The sequence below is a fragment of the Hyperolius riggenbachi genome, chromosome 6 (assembly GCF_040937935.1).
Source record: "Hyperolius riggenbachi isolate aHypRig1 chromosome 6, aHypRig1.pri, whole genome shotgun sequence".
Taxonomy (NCBI): domain Eukaryota; kingdom Metazoa; phylum Chordata; class Amphibia; order Anura; family Hyperoliidae; genus Hyperolius; species Hyperolius riggenbachi.
Window position 1 is genome coordinate 307,933,618 of NC_090651.1, and position 18,713 is coordinate 307,952,330.

General features: G+C 42.3%; 1 protein-coding gene across 1 annotated transcript in view; it reads right to left on the reverse strand.

Annotated features, from left to right (window-relative positions):
* LOC137521680 (neuronal pentraxin-1-like) overlaps window positions 1-18,713 on the reverse strand; it is a 35,237-nt gene that overhangs the window by 2,403 nt on the left and 14,121 nt on the right. Inside the window, exons 2-4 of the mRNA XM_068241286.1 lie at window positions 10,554-10,740; window positions 3,046-3,293; window positions 1,332-1,511 (exon numbers count right to left, since the gene is read on the reverse strand). Coding sequence (XP_068097387.1) covers window positions 1,332-1,511; window positions 3,046-3,293; window positions 10,554-10,740 — 615 coding nt within the window. The remainder of the gene's footprint in view (window positions 1-1,331; window positions 1,512-3,045; window positions 3,294-10,553; window positions 10,741-18,713) is intronic.

Here is an 18,713-nt window from a genome sequence, read left to right on the forward strand (position 1 = left end):
CCGAATTTACATATTACTGATGCTTGGAAAACGAAAAAATTGAAAACGAGAGCCCAATCTAGTGTAGTAATTTCAGTGGGTCTGAATATATTTAGATAAATGAGATTATACTCACAAGTGTGGATCACCACACAGGCGACCACTGGAAAGGCAGGTGGGGAGAATTATCACCTGACCCCACTCAGGTGAGGTCTAAAAAGTCGCTCTCTGTAGAAAGGAAAAGATGGGGATACGCCCCTCCACCAAGGGTGGACTGGATCAGTGGTAAAACAAGGATAACAGAGGCGCCATCACAGGATAAAATTTGTTAAAACCAGTTTAAAAGGAAGGAAATGGGTGGATTCACCTCCCTCAGGTATATAAATGACCAGGCAAAATAAGCCGTTATGAATACAACTATAACATTTATTTAAAACAATTCTCCAGATATGATGCAACGCGTTTCACGGGCCAACATCCGCTTCATCAGGCAATTGAATATGGAGAACACAATTGAATGTCAATCGATTTGCCAAAGTGCCTCTGAGAGGCGCTTACATATTACTGAAACCTTTTATTACTAAAGAACTTCATTATGTTTGCTACTGGATACTAGGGATGGCCAATGAGATGCAAATAATTTTGACTTGATGCAGGAATTTTCAAATGTTGTATGCAAATTTATGCAGCTTAAAAACTGACCAATCAATTTTTACCTCAGCAGGTTTTGATTGGTTCATTTTCAAGCTGCTTACAAAATTTGCATGATGCTATAAATGATTTGCATCTCATTCACCATCCCTACTGGATACTATCAAAGATGCTACGAAAAGAAAGGATTAGTTTGCATCAATCTAGCAAGGCGTATCCGTCCAATCAATGGCCTTAATACATGAAACTGGGATAAAATTGTGCACAGTTATTTTACTGGTACTTATGCAAGTAACGAAGCGTGCATTGCACACGTGGACGTACGGCCAGATAAGGGCCCCCCCGGGGCTGACTTTGGTGGGGTGGGGGCACAGGTTACCTTTGTCACGGGGTCCTTGCATGGCTTAAACCGGCCCTGACTTTCAGTATACTTGAGTGCAACACTTTTCTAATCTATCTAATCCAGGGATGTTGAACTCACACATTTTTGGCACAGCTCAAATTAATTGATGGGACAGAATCGGGAATCAAGATTGAATCAGGAAAGGCGTGGTTCATCAAGCAGAACACATTTCTCCATTTGTCAGTCCATCCTAAACACTGACATGGATCTGGCCCTTGAGGACTGGAGTTCGACCTGTGATCAAATCTATCTGTCTATAGCTTTTTAGGAAATTGACATTTTAGTTGAATCTTCTTACCTGTTCCTGTCCTAAGACAAAAATGCCACCTGGTTTTATTGGATGCCAAGATGCCAGGCCTTCTCCACTTCCCCTTCTTACACCATCCAAGTAGGACTCCCACAAACCATCTCTAGTAGTCCATGTGACACAAACATGGTGCCATTTGCCGTCATGGATGGGCAGTGGTAGCGTGGCTGCCTGTAGATTGGAAATGTGTAGATTAAGATATGTATAAAAGTATAAATTAATGTATTCTGTAGCATTCCAGTACAGACTACAACCAAGCATTTTTGAAAGTAGCACATATAGCAATATCATCCATCAGAAGCTACTGTTAACATGATCTGTTTAATTAGGCAAGAATAAAAGTACTGTACACAAGTAGGAATAAGATGTAGGAATAAGTGAGGAATGACTGCCCAAAATGCAATGATCTTTGGCGGCAACCTGCCCTGCCATCGGGCCTCTACAAGAGCAGGTGTGCAAAAGAAGAGCCAAAGCAAGATTGCCACTGTCCCGTCTCAGACACCCTCACCATTTTTCAGGTCTTTCCTTCAAAGGTGAAGTTCAGAAATATCAGAACTGGATTTCTAGACATTTTTTTCCCAACCGACAGCCCTGATGAATTTTAGAAATGCATTTCTAATTAACTGTTATGTTATAATTACTGGAAAACAGTACAATATACCACAAAACTGTACATAACAAACTTTTGTGTTCTTTGTGCTACAGGTGAAACGCGTGCAAAAGTCAATTTATTTCAGTAATTCAACGTAAAGGACATCCGGGGTGAACATAAACTAATGACATAAACAATTGCATTTATCCTGATACTTCTAAAAATGACTCTTTTTAAGTTATCCCATAGTTTTATTTTATATTTAAATCTACTTTTTAAGTTTTTACTATTTCATGGCCTCTTCTCAATGACACGTTTATTGAAGTATGTCAGAGTTAAAAACTTTGAACTATTGACCCCTTTTTTTATCTCTTTCCTGCTCTCCGAAGCCATTTACAGCAAGGAAAGTGTTTTATGGCGGCTGCAATTCCTTATCAGAGAGGGTTACGCTGTAGTCTGACCCGGTCCCGACCCAGACAGAAACCGTCACTAGCATACCTGATTTTTAACTCTTTCAGGCAGAAAAAGAAACACAGCATAGTTATTTGTGTGCTTGGCACTGTACATACCCATGTCTATCTCATCATGTCTCATGTCACTTCAGATGTCCATTAAAATGGGAAACTAATATATTAAATATTCTCATTACATGCAAGTGAGATATGACAAGCCTTTATTTGTTATAAGTTTGATGATTATGGCTTACAGCTTAGGAAACCCCTAAAATCAAAATCTGAGACCATTCGAATATTGGGAAATTGTTCAATATTTTAGGCTCAAAGTGTCGGACTCTAACCCGCTAGTGAATCCAAAACACCTGCAAAGAGTTCCTATTTCATATATTAGTTTCACCTTTTAAGTTGATATACTGAAATCAATGGACTTTGGCACAATATTCAAATTTTTTAGCGTTTCACCTGTATTGCCAAATTAAATTCCTCGGAAGTGTGAACTAAATTGCTCGGTTGAATAGTTCTGATTCAGAACATGGACAACCTGTTAATAGCCCATTTGTAAGACTGCTCAGCTGCTTGGTGAGTTTTTTGAAGAGTTTTATAAGCCAGACAACACTGCTATGAACAAAATAATGCAAATAAAAGCATAGGCTGTTACCTTGTCATTAATAAGCAGTTCCATTGGGTTGTTACCCCATTCTATGAGCACCACCTCATTGGCTTGACCAGGAACAGAGTATGAGAAGGGTGTGCCCACACCAGGGGATGAGTTAGATTTTAACCATAAGCAGATGGTGAATGCAAAAATCTCGTGGTGAAGCGTCCTTTTCACCTTGGCATACATGTAGTTTGTCCTGAGAGGGAAATTGACCCTGAAATCATTGGACTTCTTGTCTGCCTTGTGTCCTGTTGGAAAAAGATAAGGAATGGTGAGGAACAGGTTTGCTATTCAGCCTTAAGCAAATACTACAGTCAATAAAAGTCTTTGCTGAATATTTGTCAAGTGTGTAAAAAATGGATTGTAATTTAGTTAATATTTAAACGTTCTTATGGTGAAGAAAAGGGCTCAGTTCATAGTGGAGATAGCTACTATTCTGAACAAAAGATAATACCCGGTTGTCACCTATGATTGTTTCAAAGTAATATAAATGACTACTGTATATTCAGATCAAATGGGTCTGCAAGACAGGCAATCTCTAGATTGCTCTAATAGTCATGTATTGCTAGGGAAATTACATTTTGATTTGCTAATTGAACTGTAATGACTTTGAATAGCAGGTGTTATGTAATGATGATAATCCACCAGGCAACCTAGTCAGGTGCTTGGGACCTATTTATTCCCCCAGGGCCCACCTGCCACCTTCTCTGACCTCTCTCCACTTCAGCTTACCAAAAGGACAACAAGGGGTCCCCGAATCTATTACCTTGCCTAGGGCCCATTACATCTTAATCCATCTCTGATAAAACCTTAAAAAGACACTGAAGCGGAAAATATGATATAATGATTTGTATGTGTAGTACAGCTAAGAAATAAAACATTAGCAGCAGAGACATAAGTCTAATATTGTTTCCAGTACAGGAAGCGTTAAGAAACTCCAGTTGTTATCTATGCAAAAGAGACACTGAGCTCCTCGAGTTTCAAAGTCACAGAGAGCTCTGTCTTCTGAAGCTTGTTATCTCAAGTGTCTGTCACTATTTTTTTTTCCTGCAGAGAACAGTTCAAAAGTTCACTGGCCTGCTCTTTAAAATCATTTAGAATGCTGAGTAATGTGTAAACTGCAAATATTAGAGAATGATGCAATGTTATAAAATAAAAAACCTATGTAACTGAAAATAAAAATATGAGAATATTTTCTTTGCTACTAATGTTCTAGTAATTATCCGTATTACACAACCAATTCATTATATCATAATTATTTTTTTAGCTTCAGTGTCTCTTTAAAGAAAACCTGTAACTAAAAAAAGTTCCCCTGGGGGGTACTCACCTCGGGTGAGGGAAGCCTCCGGATCCTATCGAGGCTTCCCCCGTCCTCCTGTGTCCCACAGCGGTCTTGCTGTGCCCCTCCGAACAGCGGGGATGTAAATATTTACCTTCCCGGCTCCAGCACAGGCGCAGTATCGGCTCTCCGTTCAGAGATAGGCGGAAATAGCCGATCGCTGTCGGTCCGCTGTACTGCGCAGGCGCAAGTCTCCTGCACCTGCGCAGTAGAGCGGACCCGACAGACATTGGCTATTTCCGCCTATCTCCGTGCTGAGAGCCGCAACAGCGCCCCCGCTGGAGCCGGGAAGGTAAATATATCAAGCCTTATCAGGTTTATCGAGCCAGGATTGCGGGTCGCTTCGGAGGAGCCAGCGCTGGATTGCCTGCAGCAACAGGGATGGGGGAAGCCTCATCGGGACCCTGAGTTTCCCCCTCCCGAAGTAAGTACCCCCCAGGGGACGTTTTTTTTATTATAGAGTCTTTTTAAGCTAAAGTTGAAGATAGTTGGAGGCGATTCGTTTATCATGTCATTTCTGACAGTAAATGATTACTCATCTATAAATCTATGGTCCATCCATGGATGATAACAAAATAAAAAGAACAAATATAGTATGTATAAGCTTTCTTCCAGCCTTTATTTTTGTGGTGGAAATGGTGGATTTCCTTTATGCATATCACTAAATTCTGCTTCTATCAAGATGGCCATAAGACTAAAGCTGAATACCCACCACAAGACCGCGGAAGTTGGATCGGGGGATACTTGGCAACAAACGATTGTACCCCGGTCCATCTTCAGCAATTGCGTACCGTGGGAACAAACAACTTATTGAGCGTAAGACTTTACTCATGCATGTTATTCTGATTAACGCAGTTTAGTGTATGTACCGCATCATCTGGTGCAGGATGGAAAGCCAACAAAACAATCAGTATTCTGAGATCCGAATAATTTCCCTGATCTAACAATGTACAGTCAGCTTCAGAATGTAAACATTGTTGTAGACAATCCTCCATCTAAATTTACCAATCTTCACATTTTTAATGGCCAGCATAAAGATAACTGTTTTATGTGCGTAATGTAAGCTAGATCACCCATGGCCACTACAAAAACTTAAGTAAAAAAGTTTTTGTTTGTGTTTACATGTATTTTCATGCTTTTTTTTATGCATTTTTGCATGTGTTGCATTTATTTTACTACTACTACTACTACTACTGGATGTAATTCTACATAGGGTACATAAGGCTATATATCCATTCCTGGGATTTCACCTAACTACATATGTGGTTTCCATTTAAATGCATTACACGCTAATTGCATGGAAAACGCAATTGCATCTGGAAATTTGTTGAATGCAGTCCGTTACAAAATGAATATAATGGTATTCAGATGCACTTGTAAAGCTCATTTTGTTTAGTTTTTTTCTCTTGTTTCATCTCCTCTTCTTTCTTTTCTTATTTTCCCCCCTTCTTTTTCTCCCTTTTCTCTTCTTTCTCCTTTATCCTCAAATCTCTCATAAGGGATTTTTATACCCTGTTACTACAATTCTGCAAGTTGAGCGATTATTTTAGCTCTCTTTATCCATTTTGAATACTCTAATTGTTCATGTTTCAGCCATTAATGGTCATGAGTTGTTCATTAGGACTCTAGTCTGCATGAGCTGGGACAAGCTAGTTTCTGTTTCTCTATTCTCTTGTATCCGGTAGTCTCTCCAGTCCTTACGGGTTCACTTGCTACTGTGTTTCCCGGAAAATAAGACAACACCTTATATTAATTTTTCTCCAAAGATGTGCTAGGGCTTATTTTCAGGGGATGTCTTATATTTCTATCAGGAAGTGTCTCTCAGCAGAACATTTCCTGTTCCTTTGTACTGTGTTTGTCCTCCTGCCTTCCCCACTGTGCCGCCCCTCCTCTGCTCAATCTGAAGGTATGCTACTGTACTGATAAGGCACCTGTCCTGCCATCCCTGCACACTGCTGATAACCTTGCTGTGTGCTGGGATGACAGGACTGGTGCCCAATCAGCGCTGCACCGCTTTCCCCGCTTGCAGGCCGCCTCTTCCTCCTGTGCAATGTACCGATCAGGCACCTGCCCTGTCATCCCTGCACACTGCTGATAACCTTGCTGTGTGCTGGAATGGAAGAACTAGTGCCCAATCGGCACTGCACTGTTGTGTCTCCGCTTGCTGGCCACCTCTTCCTCCTCTTTAACTGCTGCTAGGGCTTGTTTTCCGGGCAGAGCTTATATTTCGAGCCTGTTCAAAATTCCAGCTAGGTCTTATTTTCAGGGAAACAGGGTATTTTCCCAAATCATGTCAGCTTGTTTCTTCGTTTCCGTTTTGGTCAGAACATTTGGCGAATTGCATGGCATTGACATGTATACTGCTATGATAGCTACCTCGCCTTTGACGGAATTTGTTTGATATTTTCTATCAAGGTCTGGATTTCTTACGTTTTTTTTCAATAAAATTTTAAGTTATAAAAAATATTGCATGTAGAGGAAATGGGCCCTAATTGTCTCTGAAACAGAAATGCCAGTGGTAAGGCTGCATACTACGTAGCCTTAGCAACCAATCAGCACTGGTAGACGGAGCTCTAGTGAACCACAACAGATTCCCTATTTTTGTTTTAACTTCCATTTAGGGAGTCGCTCTGAACCTTTTGGATTTTTTATATTGGCACTGTGATTGGCCTGAAGAAGGGGGCACGCACCCATGAAATGCGTTACCTGTGCAAATAAAAAACACTTTTTTGGTCAACCTCGCTAGTGTCATTAAAGAGGTAAACCACCTCCCCTGTGTTTTGCTTTTATTGCGCTTTTTTTTTTTTTTCAATAAATTTTTATTGAGTTTTCTGTTTTTGTTATTTTTAACAACAAGTACATATGACATCTGACCATCAAGACATCATCAACAATTACAGTACTTTACAAGATAGGACATTATGCCATACGTACAGAAAAAAGGAATCAACAATATACAGTAAATGATAAACATTAACTATGGCCTGAAGGTCTGAAGAGATATAGAAAAGACTAAATAGGTGGATTATACAAATGGTGATGTATATAGGTGGTGATGTACCTGGGGGCATTAAGGGGTAAGCTCGTGGGGTGTTTGTTTGCTTGCAAGGCAGGGGGTATTGGGGGTAAAGATTTATATCTCTGTTGAGCCTGTTTTAGGTCGTTATAGGGCTGATGGCCGTGTTATAAGCCCCAATCGCAGGGATTGGTTTTTCTACCTTCGAGTTAGCCATTAAGAAGGAGAGTCGGGCCATTTGATGCTTAAGAGGAATGGTGGGTCATTGTCATTGTTGTAGTTTCTGATAGAACGTTCCATTTGGAGATTGAAGTCCACTTGATTTCGTAGCTGTGTGATAGAAGGAATTTCTTCCGAGTTCCAATTTGTAGTGATGAGGCTCCTAGCTACACACAGTATTTGTGACACTAATAGCCTATATTTAACAGGAAAGGCCCTTATCCCAATATGTAAAAGTGCTAGTTGAGGTGTAATCACAATTGGGGATTGCACAATGTCACAGAGTTCCTTGGTGATTGAGGCCCAGAAGGGTTGAATTTTAGGGCACTCCCATAAAAGGTGAAGCAATGAGCCCGTGTTATGGCATTTCCTCCAACATTCTGGAGAAATTTTAGGTGAGAAATTGGCCATTCGCTTGGGGGTGAGGTACCATTTTAATAAGATTTTATGGAAAGATTCCCTATGATTAATACAGGCGGAGAATTGTGATATGGCCTTAGATGAGAAAATTATATCTGAATGTTCTATGGGGATTTGGAGATCAATTGACCAGGAGTCTATATATTTGTGCAGTTGCTTGTGATTACTCCTCAAGAGTTCCTTATACCACACTGAAATGCCTCCTTTAGTTTCTAGAGTTGTAGATAAGTAAGAGACAATGTGTCTAGATGCTTTGGGTAGAGTGCATTTGGTTTCTGTCAGGAAGTGTTTGATGCGTAAGTAGGTAAAGACTTCTCTAGGTGGAAGTTGAAACCTTTTTGTTAAAGTAGGAAAGTCAAGTAGAGTGAGGTCGTCAGGTGAATATAGGTCCGAAATTAGGGAAATACCGGCCTCCAACCATTTCCTCATTCCCAGATTTGGTGTGGAGAGGGTGAGAGCTTCAATGGGTAATTTCAGAAGGGATCCTTCTGATTGGGACGAAGAAGATCTGGTAAATTGTGACCATGCGTTAAAAGTAGCTTGGATAGGTGGGTAGGGTGATTTATTGGTTTGGGTTTTTAACAGCTGGAGTGTTAGTAGATGTAGGGGGTTACAGGATGAGATGGCTCTTTCAATATTAACCCATTGCTTAGGTGACTCTTTTTTCCACCAATCCCTAGAGGCTTCCAGCAGACATGCGTAGTAATAGGACTTCAGGCAAGGGACCCCTATTCCTCCTGCTGATTTTGGGATTGTTAAGTTTATATATGCTATTCTATGTTTCTTTTTCCCCCATAGAAATTTAGCGATTATTTTACTAAGCTTAGAGAAGTAGTTATTGGGTAGGGAGATGTGTATTGTTCTGAATAAGTATAAGATTTTTGAAAGAACTTTCATTTGGAAGGCCGCTATTTTGCCAAACCAGGAGAGCTCAAATTTGGCAATGTTATCTAGCTCTTTGGGTATAGAGATTAGGAGTGGGAGGAAGTTGTCTTCATATAGTCTATTTACCGAATTGGACAGCTTTATACCTAAGTACGGGACTGATTTTTTTGCCCAATGGAAGGAGCAAATGGAGGAGATTTGTTGCTTTAAAGGATGCGGTATGTTGATTCCCAGCATTAGAGATTTGCTTTCGTTCACTTTGTAATACGACACTGAGGAGTAGGCAGTCAGGACATTAGTAATATGTGGAATGGATTTAAGTGGGTCAGTTATGTAAACAATGATATCGTCCGCGAAGAGTCCAATCTTGTGGGATTGGTCTTGCAGTTCTATTCCCGAGATGTTGCTGTTAGTCCTTATTGCTTCTGCTAGGGTTTCTATTGTAAGGACAAATATTAGTGGTGATAAAGGGCACCCTTGACGAGTGCCGTTGGAGATGTTGAACTTTTTAGAGTAGAAGCCTGCTACATTGACCATGGCTGAGGGTGAGGAGTACAGTGCCATAATGGCTGAAAGAAAGGAACCGTTAAAGCCAAACTTAGCTAATGTCGCTTCTATAAACCCCCAATGGACCCGGTCAAAGGCCTTCTCTGCGTCCAAGGTGAGAAGCAGAGAAGGTCTTCGACTCAGCTCCGAGAACTTAATCAGGTTGATAGTTCTCCTTGTAGCATCAGTCGACTGGCGCCCTTTAGTGAAGCCCACCTGGTCCCAACTAATTAACTGTGGGAGAATGTTGAGGAGCCTATTGGCTAGAAGTTTAGCGTAAATTTTCTTTTATTGCGCTTTTAACAAAGTTGTATTGTTCCTGGGTGCCTCTTCTCCCCTGTTGTTCCATTTAGGGAAATCAAGCCACTCCTCTCCATCCTGTGGTCACACCCTCTCATGCATAACTATGCCTCTTTCTGTCCAACCATACCTGTTACACCATGACATGCATGGACTCTGCACTGCAATGCAGAGTCTAGAGTAGACAGTGGTTTTGTGTGGGGGTGGGGAAAGTGTCTTAAGTCTCTTGGGACACCTGCTGGATCTCAGCAGGGGCGTAGCAATAGGGGGTGCAGAGGTAGCGACCGCATCGGGGCCCTTGGGCCAGAGGGGCCCTGAAGGGCCCTCCCTAAACTACAGTATTAGCTCTCTGTTGGTCCTGTGCTTATAATTATCACTTCTATAGATACTTTGAACAGTGGTAATCATTAACAAGCTGTTCCCTGTCCCCTTCTTGCACCTCTAACACTGTAGTTGCCATTGGCAGGTTTTGGTGCGCCGTATCATTTGTTTAGCATAGAGTGCTTGGGGGGCCCCATTGTAAAACTTGCATCGGGGCCCACAGCTCCTTAGCTACGCCACTGGATCTCAGTATTGCCCTTTTTTAGAGTACTTGCAGCACTGGCACGGTGGCAAGACTCCCTAGAGTACAGCATTACTACCAGTGTCTCATTTTTTACAGATACTTTAGGCTTGCGCATGCTGAAGATACAGACATAGCACCAGCATTCATGCCTAAACCAGCATTGGCGCACGGTACTATCAAATACGTTGAAATACATTATTCAAAATGTACAGCCCTACCCTTTTCATTGGTGTGTATAGTTGTGTTGGTCTTTTGTCGCACTGTGTCTTCAGGTGGTTGGTCATGTTCTTTTTCTTGGTGTTCAGAGCTGTTGTGCTTCTCATGGATCTGATGCTCCAGGATACTTATCTTCTTCTGTAAGGTGTCTCTTAATGAATTTGAAAATAAGGAAGAATTTCTGCTTCTCTGAAAAACAACACAGAGAATGTATTTATGGTCACAGCACACTGAAGGTCGTCTTGAAGACAAAAAGCAAAAGCTGTAAATCGGAGGAATAACTATAAAACTCCAGAAATTGGTTCACAATCTAAGGGCCCCCTTCAGATAAATGAGAATATTAACACTATATCTGTTAGTTTTATTCAAATCACCAGTAGAACAGTAGACTAGAGATCATAGTAAAACTTCGGCAACCGAGTAAAAACTTTTAAAAGAAAAAAATTAATGTAAAACATATAAGTTAAAAATATTTTCTCTGTTCAGTGCCAACAGCCCAACGTGTAGTTCTTCTAGAAGTCTTTGCTTTATGTGGCAAAAACTGAAACTGCAGTTACACTCGTAAAGGGAACCTAAAGTGAGAGGTACTGTACATACAGGCTGCCATATTTCTTTCCCTTTAAACAATACGGGTTGCCTGTCTCTCACTGTTTCTCAGCTGTTTAAGGGCTCGTTCACACTGCAGGCTTTTTTTTTTTAATTTTCTCCTGCGTTCGCTTTTTAAAAAACGAACGCTTGTGCAATGAATGTCTATGAGAAGGTTCATATCAGCGCGGGTTGTGCGCTGTGTGGGCAGCAAAGCGGTGCGTGGACCATTGAGGCAATTCCGTCTCAATGGAAGGTATGGGAGGAACGCAAAACGCTCACAAAATCACTTTGTGCAGCGATTGCGTTCACGTTTTTAATAATAAATACATTATATTTATTTTTTTCCGGGTCAAAGAGTTCACTTCCTGACTTGTGTCAGTGAGTGAATAAAAAAAATGCTCGGGCAAATACCGTATAAATGAGCTTTGCACAAAAACAAATCGCCCACCCGAGCCAAGAGGAGGGGAAAAAACTCCTCCAAAAACGGCCAACACGAACGGCCACGCGAGTGGAACGCAATGTGAACAAGGCCTAAGGGCCAGTTTCCACTAGCCAGCGTGCATCTAGAGGGACGCGCACCATGCTTGGCTAAGTATTTGGGGGGCTGCTGCAGAAATCTGCAACATCCTGTCCACAGAGGCAGCGTTTCCATGTGAGACTCACCTGCAGGGAAACGCTGCAGATTCAGACCAAATTCAGCTCTAGTGGAAACGTGAGCTCTCCAGAAAACAAGACTGATTTTGGCAAAGTTAGTCCACTGGCTCAGAGAAGCTCTGTTGCATAGGTAACAACTCAAGTTTTTTAATTCCACCTGAACTGGAAAAATATGAGACTCTTTTCTTTGCTACTAATGTTCTATTTGTTATTCGTATTACACATACAATGATTCAATTCATGGGGCTCTATTCACAAAGCGGTGATAACCCAGTTATAACGGCTAAAAAGCTTTAGGCGCTATAACCATTGCACTACGCTGGGGAAAAGCCCCTTATCACGCCTAAACTCAGTTGACAGAGGTGCCTGGCTCTTCTACTGACCATATATGCTATTGCTCCGTTGTTATTGCCTGATGAATCGGGATCAAACCTGCGAAACGCGTTGCATATTTGGAGTTCATAAATAAAATATATTGACTGTGTTTACTACAGTCGTTGTGTGTCTACTTGGAGGAGGTAAGTCCACCACTACCTCCTCTATTTACCAAGAATTTGGTTTTTAAGCTCATTTAGCTTTTATCCTTTTGGCGCCTCTGTTCTCCTGCATAATATTGAGTCCACCCTGGGTGGAGGGTTGAACCCCCTTTTTCTCATCTACAGAGAGCGACTTCTTATTCCTGAGTGGGGTCAGGAAAATCTCTGCACCTGCCTTTACAGTGGTTGCCTAATGGTAACCCTGGTTTGTGAGTATTAATATTTACTCTATCTAGTAACCATTTACCAGTACATATTACACTATTGGGGCTCTTGGTGTTCCTTGTTTTTATCTCGTTGTAAACTCAGTTTAGGCATGATAAGTTTAGGCGTGATAAGTTTAGATCGCAAAGTCCCGCGCGCAAAGCAGTGCCATTAAACTCTATGTGACGTTTAGCGCAACAGACTTTGCTAGCGCAAAACTTTTGATCAGCTGTGCACTGCGGTGCTAACCCAGTTGGTGCTATAGTTATCACGCCTAAACTTATCACGCCTAAACTTATCATGCCTAAACTTATCACGCCTAAACTTATCACGCCTAAACTTATCATGACTAAACTTATCACGCCTAAACTTATCATGCCTAAACTTATCACGCCTAAACTTATCACGCCTAAACTTATCACGCCTAAACTTATCACGCCTAAACTTATCATGACTAAACTTATCACGCCTAAACTTATCACGCCTAAACTTATCACGCCTAAACTTATCACGCCTAAACTTATCACGCCTAAACTTATCACGCCTAAACTTATCACGCCTAAACGTATGCCTAAACTGAGTTTCGCCAGCGTGCTAACAGTTTGCACCGCTTTGTGAATCAAGCTCATTATCTCATAAGTTTATTTTCCCTACAGACTTTCTTCAAGGTTGGAGATGTTAAATGGTACATTTACATTACCAAAAGGGTATTAGAGGTCCCCTTGGAACACACAAACATACATTTACACTTGCATACACTCAAATAAATATATACATGCATAAACAGACATACATATATTTGCCCCCTACACACTGGAACACATGCACATACACACATGATAGTGGCTGGATAGTGTACTGGTTAAGGGCATTGTCTTCGACATGAGAGACCAGGGTATGAATCCTGGCGAGGGTCAGTACCTATTCAGTAAGGAGTTCAAGGCAAGACTCCCTAACACTGGGGTGGCCTCATGAGCGTGTCCTTAGTGGCTGCAGCTCTTGAGCGCTTTGAGTCCAACAGCAGAAAAAACGCTGTACAAATATATTTAGATTATTTATTACATGCATACATATTGTAGACAAGCATACTGTATCTGACTATATCTGTTATAACTCACATGGGGATGCACTAACCAGCGTTAACATTGCCATGTGGAGACAGTGTACAGAAATATTAGCACAGGCAGTGTACCACGAGTAACGCTTATAGCTTGGGTACTGCCAGCATTGCTACAGTAATGTGCGTTAGTAACACCTTTACTGTACATGAGTACTACGGGTCGCACTAATAGCATAACTCACGGTACACTAGCTGCAGTAGTACTGTCTCCGCACAGCAATATTAATGCTGGTTAATGCATCAGGCTCAATATATAGCCTTATCCATTTTATCTCTTGAATTATGCCTCTTTATGTGTTTATCTCCTTAATTATCCCTCCTTATCTGTTTATCTTATGAATTATCTCTCCTATCGGTCTTAAGGTGCGTACACACACACTACTACAGAGAACGATCAGCGGATCGTTCAGAAACAGCCTTATCAGTCTGAAGACAGACTTTACACACGGACTACTGCCCAGCGGGAGGGTCTGACGGACCCGTCGTTCTCTGTAGTAGTGCGTGTGTACGCACCTTTAGCTCATGGTTTATCTCTCCTTGGGGTCGAAACACTAACCAGCTGTAAAATTGCCATGCGCAGGTAGAACAATTTTTACTAGTACTTGCAGCATTTACGTAGCTCGATTTGCGCAATTAGCGCATACGGTTTTACTTGAATAAAATGCATATTACTACAGTAACATGCATTACTCAAATTGCATAATAAGCATTATCATAGCCTGTCTTACCTGTGTTACCTAATTGTGTAATGTGCGCTTCGTTACTGCCATGAGTACAGGTAAAATTGATGTGCAATTTTACGACTGTCTTGTGTATCGACCCCCTTATCTGAATTATTTCATTAATTAGCTGTTTATCTTATGAATTTTCTCTGATAGTTCTACTGATGTAGCCTCTGTTTATATGTTTTTTCCTCAATAAACAATTTTGTAGAGGTTATGGCTCTGCCAAATGTAATTCACTGCAACAGCGCGGCAGAACGAGGTCTTTATACACCCTAAATCCCGGGGAAAAATTCCACAACTTTCCAGGTTGTGGATTTTACTGCCCGGGGAGGTAGAGCTTAGCACTATAGCTCTGCCTCCAGCCCAATCAATCTCCGCCAATCTCCTCCTCTCCCCGCCGCTCTCAGTGAAAGAAGCCTGAGAGAGGCGGAGATTGGCGGAGATTGACTGAAGCAGAGGCAGAGCTACTGCACAAAGCTCTGCCTCTACCAGGAACGAGCCCTGAATTTTGCCCCGGGGTTTTCGGGGTAATTAAGACCGCGTTCTGTCATAGGAATGCGGCGAATCAGTTTGGATTATGATGCTGAAACTGCCTGCACCATAAAAACAGGTATTTAAAAATGCTTCAGACTCTCTTTAATGTCTTAAGACCTACAAGGCACAAAAATATCGAGGCACAAAAACGCCTTTATACATTGGCAGCAAGCAGGAGTAGTTTTATACTAAAACACCTTAAAGGATATCCGAGGTAACGTGACATGATGAGATAGACATGAGTATGTACAGTGCCTAGCACACAAATAACTATGCTGTGTTCCTTTTTTTCTTTCTCTGTCTGATTGAGTTAAATATCAGGTATGTAAGTGGTTGACTCAGTCCTGACTCAGACAGGAAGTGACTACTGTGTGACCCAGTGACTACAGCGTGACCCTCACTGATAATAAATTCCCCTTTTTTATTTCTTTCTTGCTCTCAGAAGCCATTTTCTGCTAGGAACGTGTTTTATAGTTGGAATTTCTTATCAGTGAGGGTCACGCTGTAGTCACTTCTTGTCTGAGTCAGGACTGAGTCCCCCCTGCTCTTGATACAGCGGCGTCGCTGCCGCGGAACCGGTGGAGACATCTGCCTGGGGCTCTCTCTCCTCTCTGCTGCTTGTTAGATGCGCCTATCCGGATAAGTATATTGCCTCACTATTACTGTGTCAGCCTTCATAGTATTCAGTATCATACCCCCCACCGCCGCGATATAGCCCCCCGAAATTAGCGACAATATTTGCCGCTATCTCGGAGGGTAAATGGAGGAGAGGGATTCCCTGCACAAAATGCAGAGTAGGGGCATTCCTGCAGGCTTTCCAGAGCTGCCATTGGGCAGCTCTCTCTCCCCGGCCGCGCCCCCTGCCGCACCCCTGCCCCCATGCACGCTGGTGGGAGAGAGAATCGACCAGATTCACAAAAGTGAAAGTGGGCCAGTGCGGCCCACAGGAGCGGCGGAGAGCGGCGTGAACGGCAGCTACCTTATTCGCACAGCCCCCCGAATTAAGTAGCATCGTTTTTTTTTTTTCAATTTTATGAGCCCACCTAGGGCTCTCCAAGCATCACTTGGAGGGCGGGGCTACATATACAATATACAGTATATACAAAAAATTCACTGCTCTACTGCAATTGTGAGAGACAGTGCTGGACCCTTGGTTGCCTAGTCAAGAGGATGAATACAGTAGAAAGGGAAGGTCCGCAACAATGTCTCTTCAAAAAGTGCTAAATATCCATTTAGGACATATCCACAAAATAGTAAAAAGTACATAGCTGACCTGTTTCGGGCCAAGCTGCCCTTAATCATAGCTAAAAACACAGATCATCTCATCCAGTTTTATGGGTAATGACCAGCCAGGGTGGTGCATGGACAACCCCCTCAAGGGAGGGGCCAACAAACAAGTGTCGGGCTCCAGCCGTGCAAAAACCACCATTCTGCACATACATAAACATGCATTTAAAATCTATGCAATTGATACATAAGACAAAAAAACAGAAAAAAGAACAACGATATAAAGTCGCACAATGAGGGATACAATAATTAGAGGAGCTAGCTAAACACTGACATGCACAAAACTCAAAAAGATACAAAAATAAGATTGACTGACTATAATTCAACCTATCACCAGAGCCAGATCCCACCTTGCATTAAGTGTTTACCTAGCTCCTCTAATTATTGTATCCCTCATTGTTCGACTTTATATCGTTGTTCTTTTTTCAGTTTTTTGGTTTCATGTATCAATTGTATAGATTTTAAATGCATGTTTATGTATGTGCATGATGGTAGCTTTTACATGGCTGGAGCCCGACACTTGTTTGTTGGCCCCTCCCTTAAGGGGGTTGGTCCATGCTCCACCCTGGCTGGTCATTGCCCATAAAACTGGATGAGATGAGCTGTGTTCTTAGCTATGATTAAGGGCAGCTTGGCCCGAAACATGTCAGCTATGTACTTTTTACTATTATGAGGATATGTCCTAAATAAATATTGAACACTTTTTGAAGAGACATCGTTCACGCGGACCTTCCCTTTGTACTATATACAATATGCAATATACAGCAATATATAGATATAGAAAGTGTTTCTGATGCTGAAACTAGGAAAATTAACATAAAAGTAGGTATCTTGAATAATTTACTGAATTCTACTATATGTCACTACAGTGCCTCTTTAACCTCCTTGCCGGTCTAAAAAATCCGGCAAGGAGGCAGCGCAGCACATTTTTTTAATTTTTTTTTTTTAAATCATGTAGCGAGCCAAGGGCTCGCTACATGATAGCCGCTAAGTGGCGGCATCCCCCCACCCACTCCGATCGCCTTCGGCGATCAGAGTATGCAGGGAATCCCGTTGAGAACGGGATTTCCTGCAGGGCTTCCCCGGTCGCCATGGCGACGGGGCGGGATGACGTCACCGACGTCATGGACGTCGGGACGTCATAGGGAATCCCGATCCGCCCCTCAACGCTTCAACGCTGCCTGGCACTGATTGGCCAGGCAGCGCAGGGCTCTGGGGCGGGGGGGGAGCGACTCGGCGCGGCGGATTGCGGCGGATCGGCGGCGTGTGGCGGCGATCGGAAGTTACAAGCAGCTAGCAAAGTGCTAGCTGCTTGTAACAAAAAAAAATTATGCAAATCGGCCCAGCGGGGCCTGAGATATCCTCCTGCGCAGGTTACCCCGAGCTGAGCTCGGGATAACCGGCAAGGAGGTTAAAGAGAAACTCCGACCAAAAATTTAACTTTATCTTAATCAGTAGCTGATACCCCCTTTTACATGAGAAATCTATTCCTTTTCACAAACAGACCATCAGGGGGCGCTGTATGACTGATATTGTGGTGAAACTCCTCCCACAAGAAACCCCTCCCACAAGAAAAGTTCAAACTTTTGGCAATTTCCTGTCTGTCAACCTTGTTGCATTGTGGAAAATAGCTGTTTACAGCTGTTTCCAACTACCAAAAACCATGCAGCAGCTACATCACCTGCCAACAGTAAAATGTTCACTGGAGTTCCTCTTTAAGTAGGAAGCTCTTCTTCATGGTGGCATGTTTACACGAACGCCTTCATAATAAGTGGTAAAATGTGTTCTTCCACAGGAAATGTAAATCAGTATACTCATGGAACTAATGAAGGGAAGTTAATTTAAAGGGGCACTATTGCTAAAATCATCTTTTTTAAACCTTTTAGCATACATATTAGTTGATGGAGGACTGATTTTGCACATTATTCATTTTTATTTGAAAGTATTTGTTTGCAGGCAATAAACATTTAGATACATGTAGCCACGTCAGCAGTTGCACCTTTTCCGACGCCAATGTAGTTCATACCATTCTGCAATAGGGAGGCAGCTTGTAGTGGTGTGCGAGTTGTCAGTTATATTGTACCCCTCTGGCCATTTCAGTTCGCTTTTCCCACATTGAAACCTTTTTTGAATGCCTGCAAAACCGTTTGGTGTTTGTGTTGTGGAAGCAGGTAGGCATTCAAAAAGGTTTTAGGAAGCAATACACCACGCAGAGCAACACACAGCTGTAGCGCTTGTGTGTGCTCTTTGATGCCGCCGCTAGATTGCGCAGATAGGAAAGCCGGACATGGTTACCATAGAAACGGACAACAATAGGTGTCAGTTTCATTGCCAGCATAGGGAAAGAGGGTCCTTGGCGGCCGGGCAGTGTAACTACACGCAGCCGCTCTGAATAACGTTGCACCCTGCACGGAGGAGGCTGCGACCATCACTTTACGTCGGCTGCTGTGCTCAGTAACTGCTCTATAGAGCGGTTACAATGTGGGAAAAGCAAACTGAAATGGCCAGAGGGGT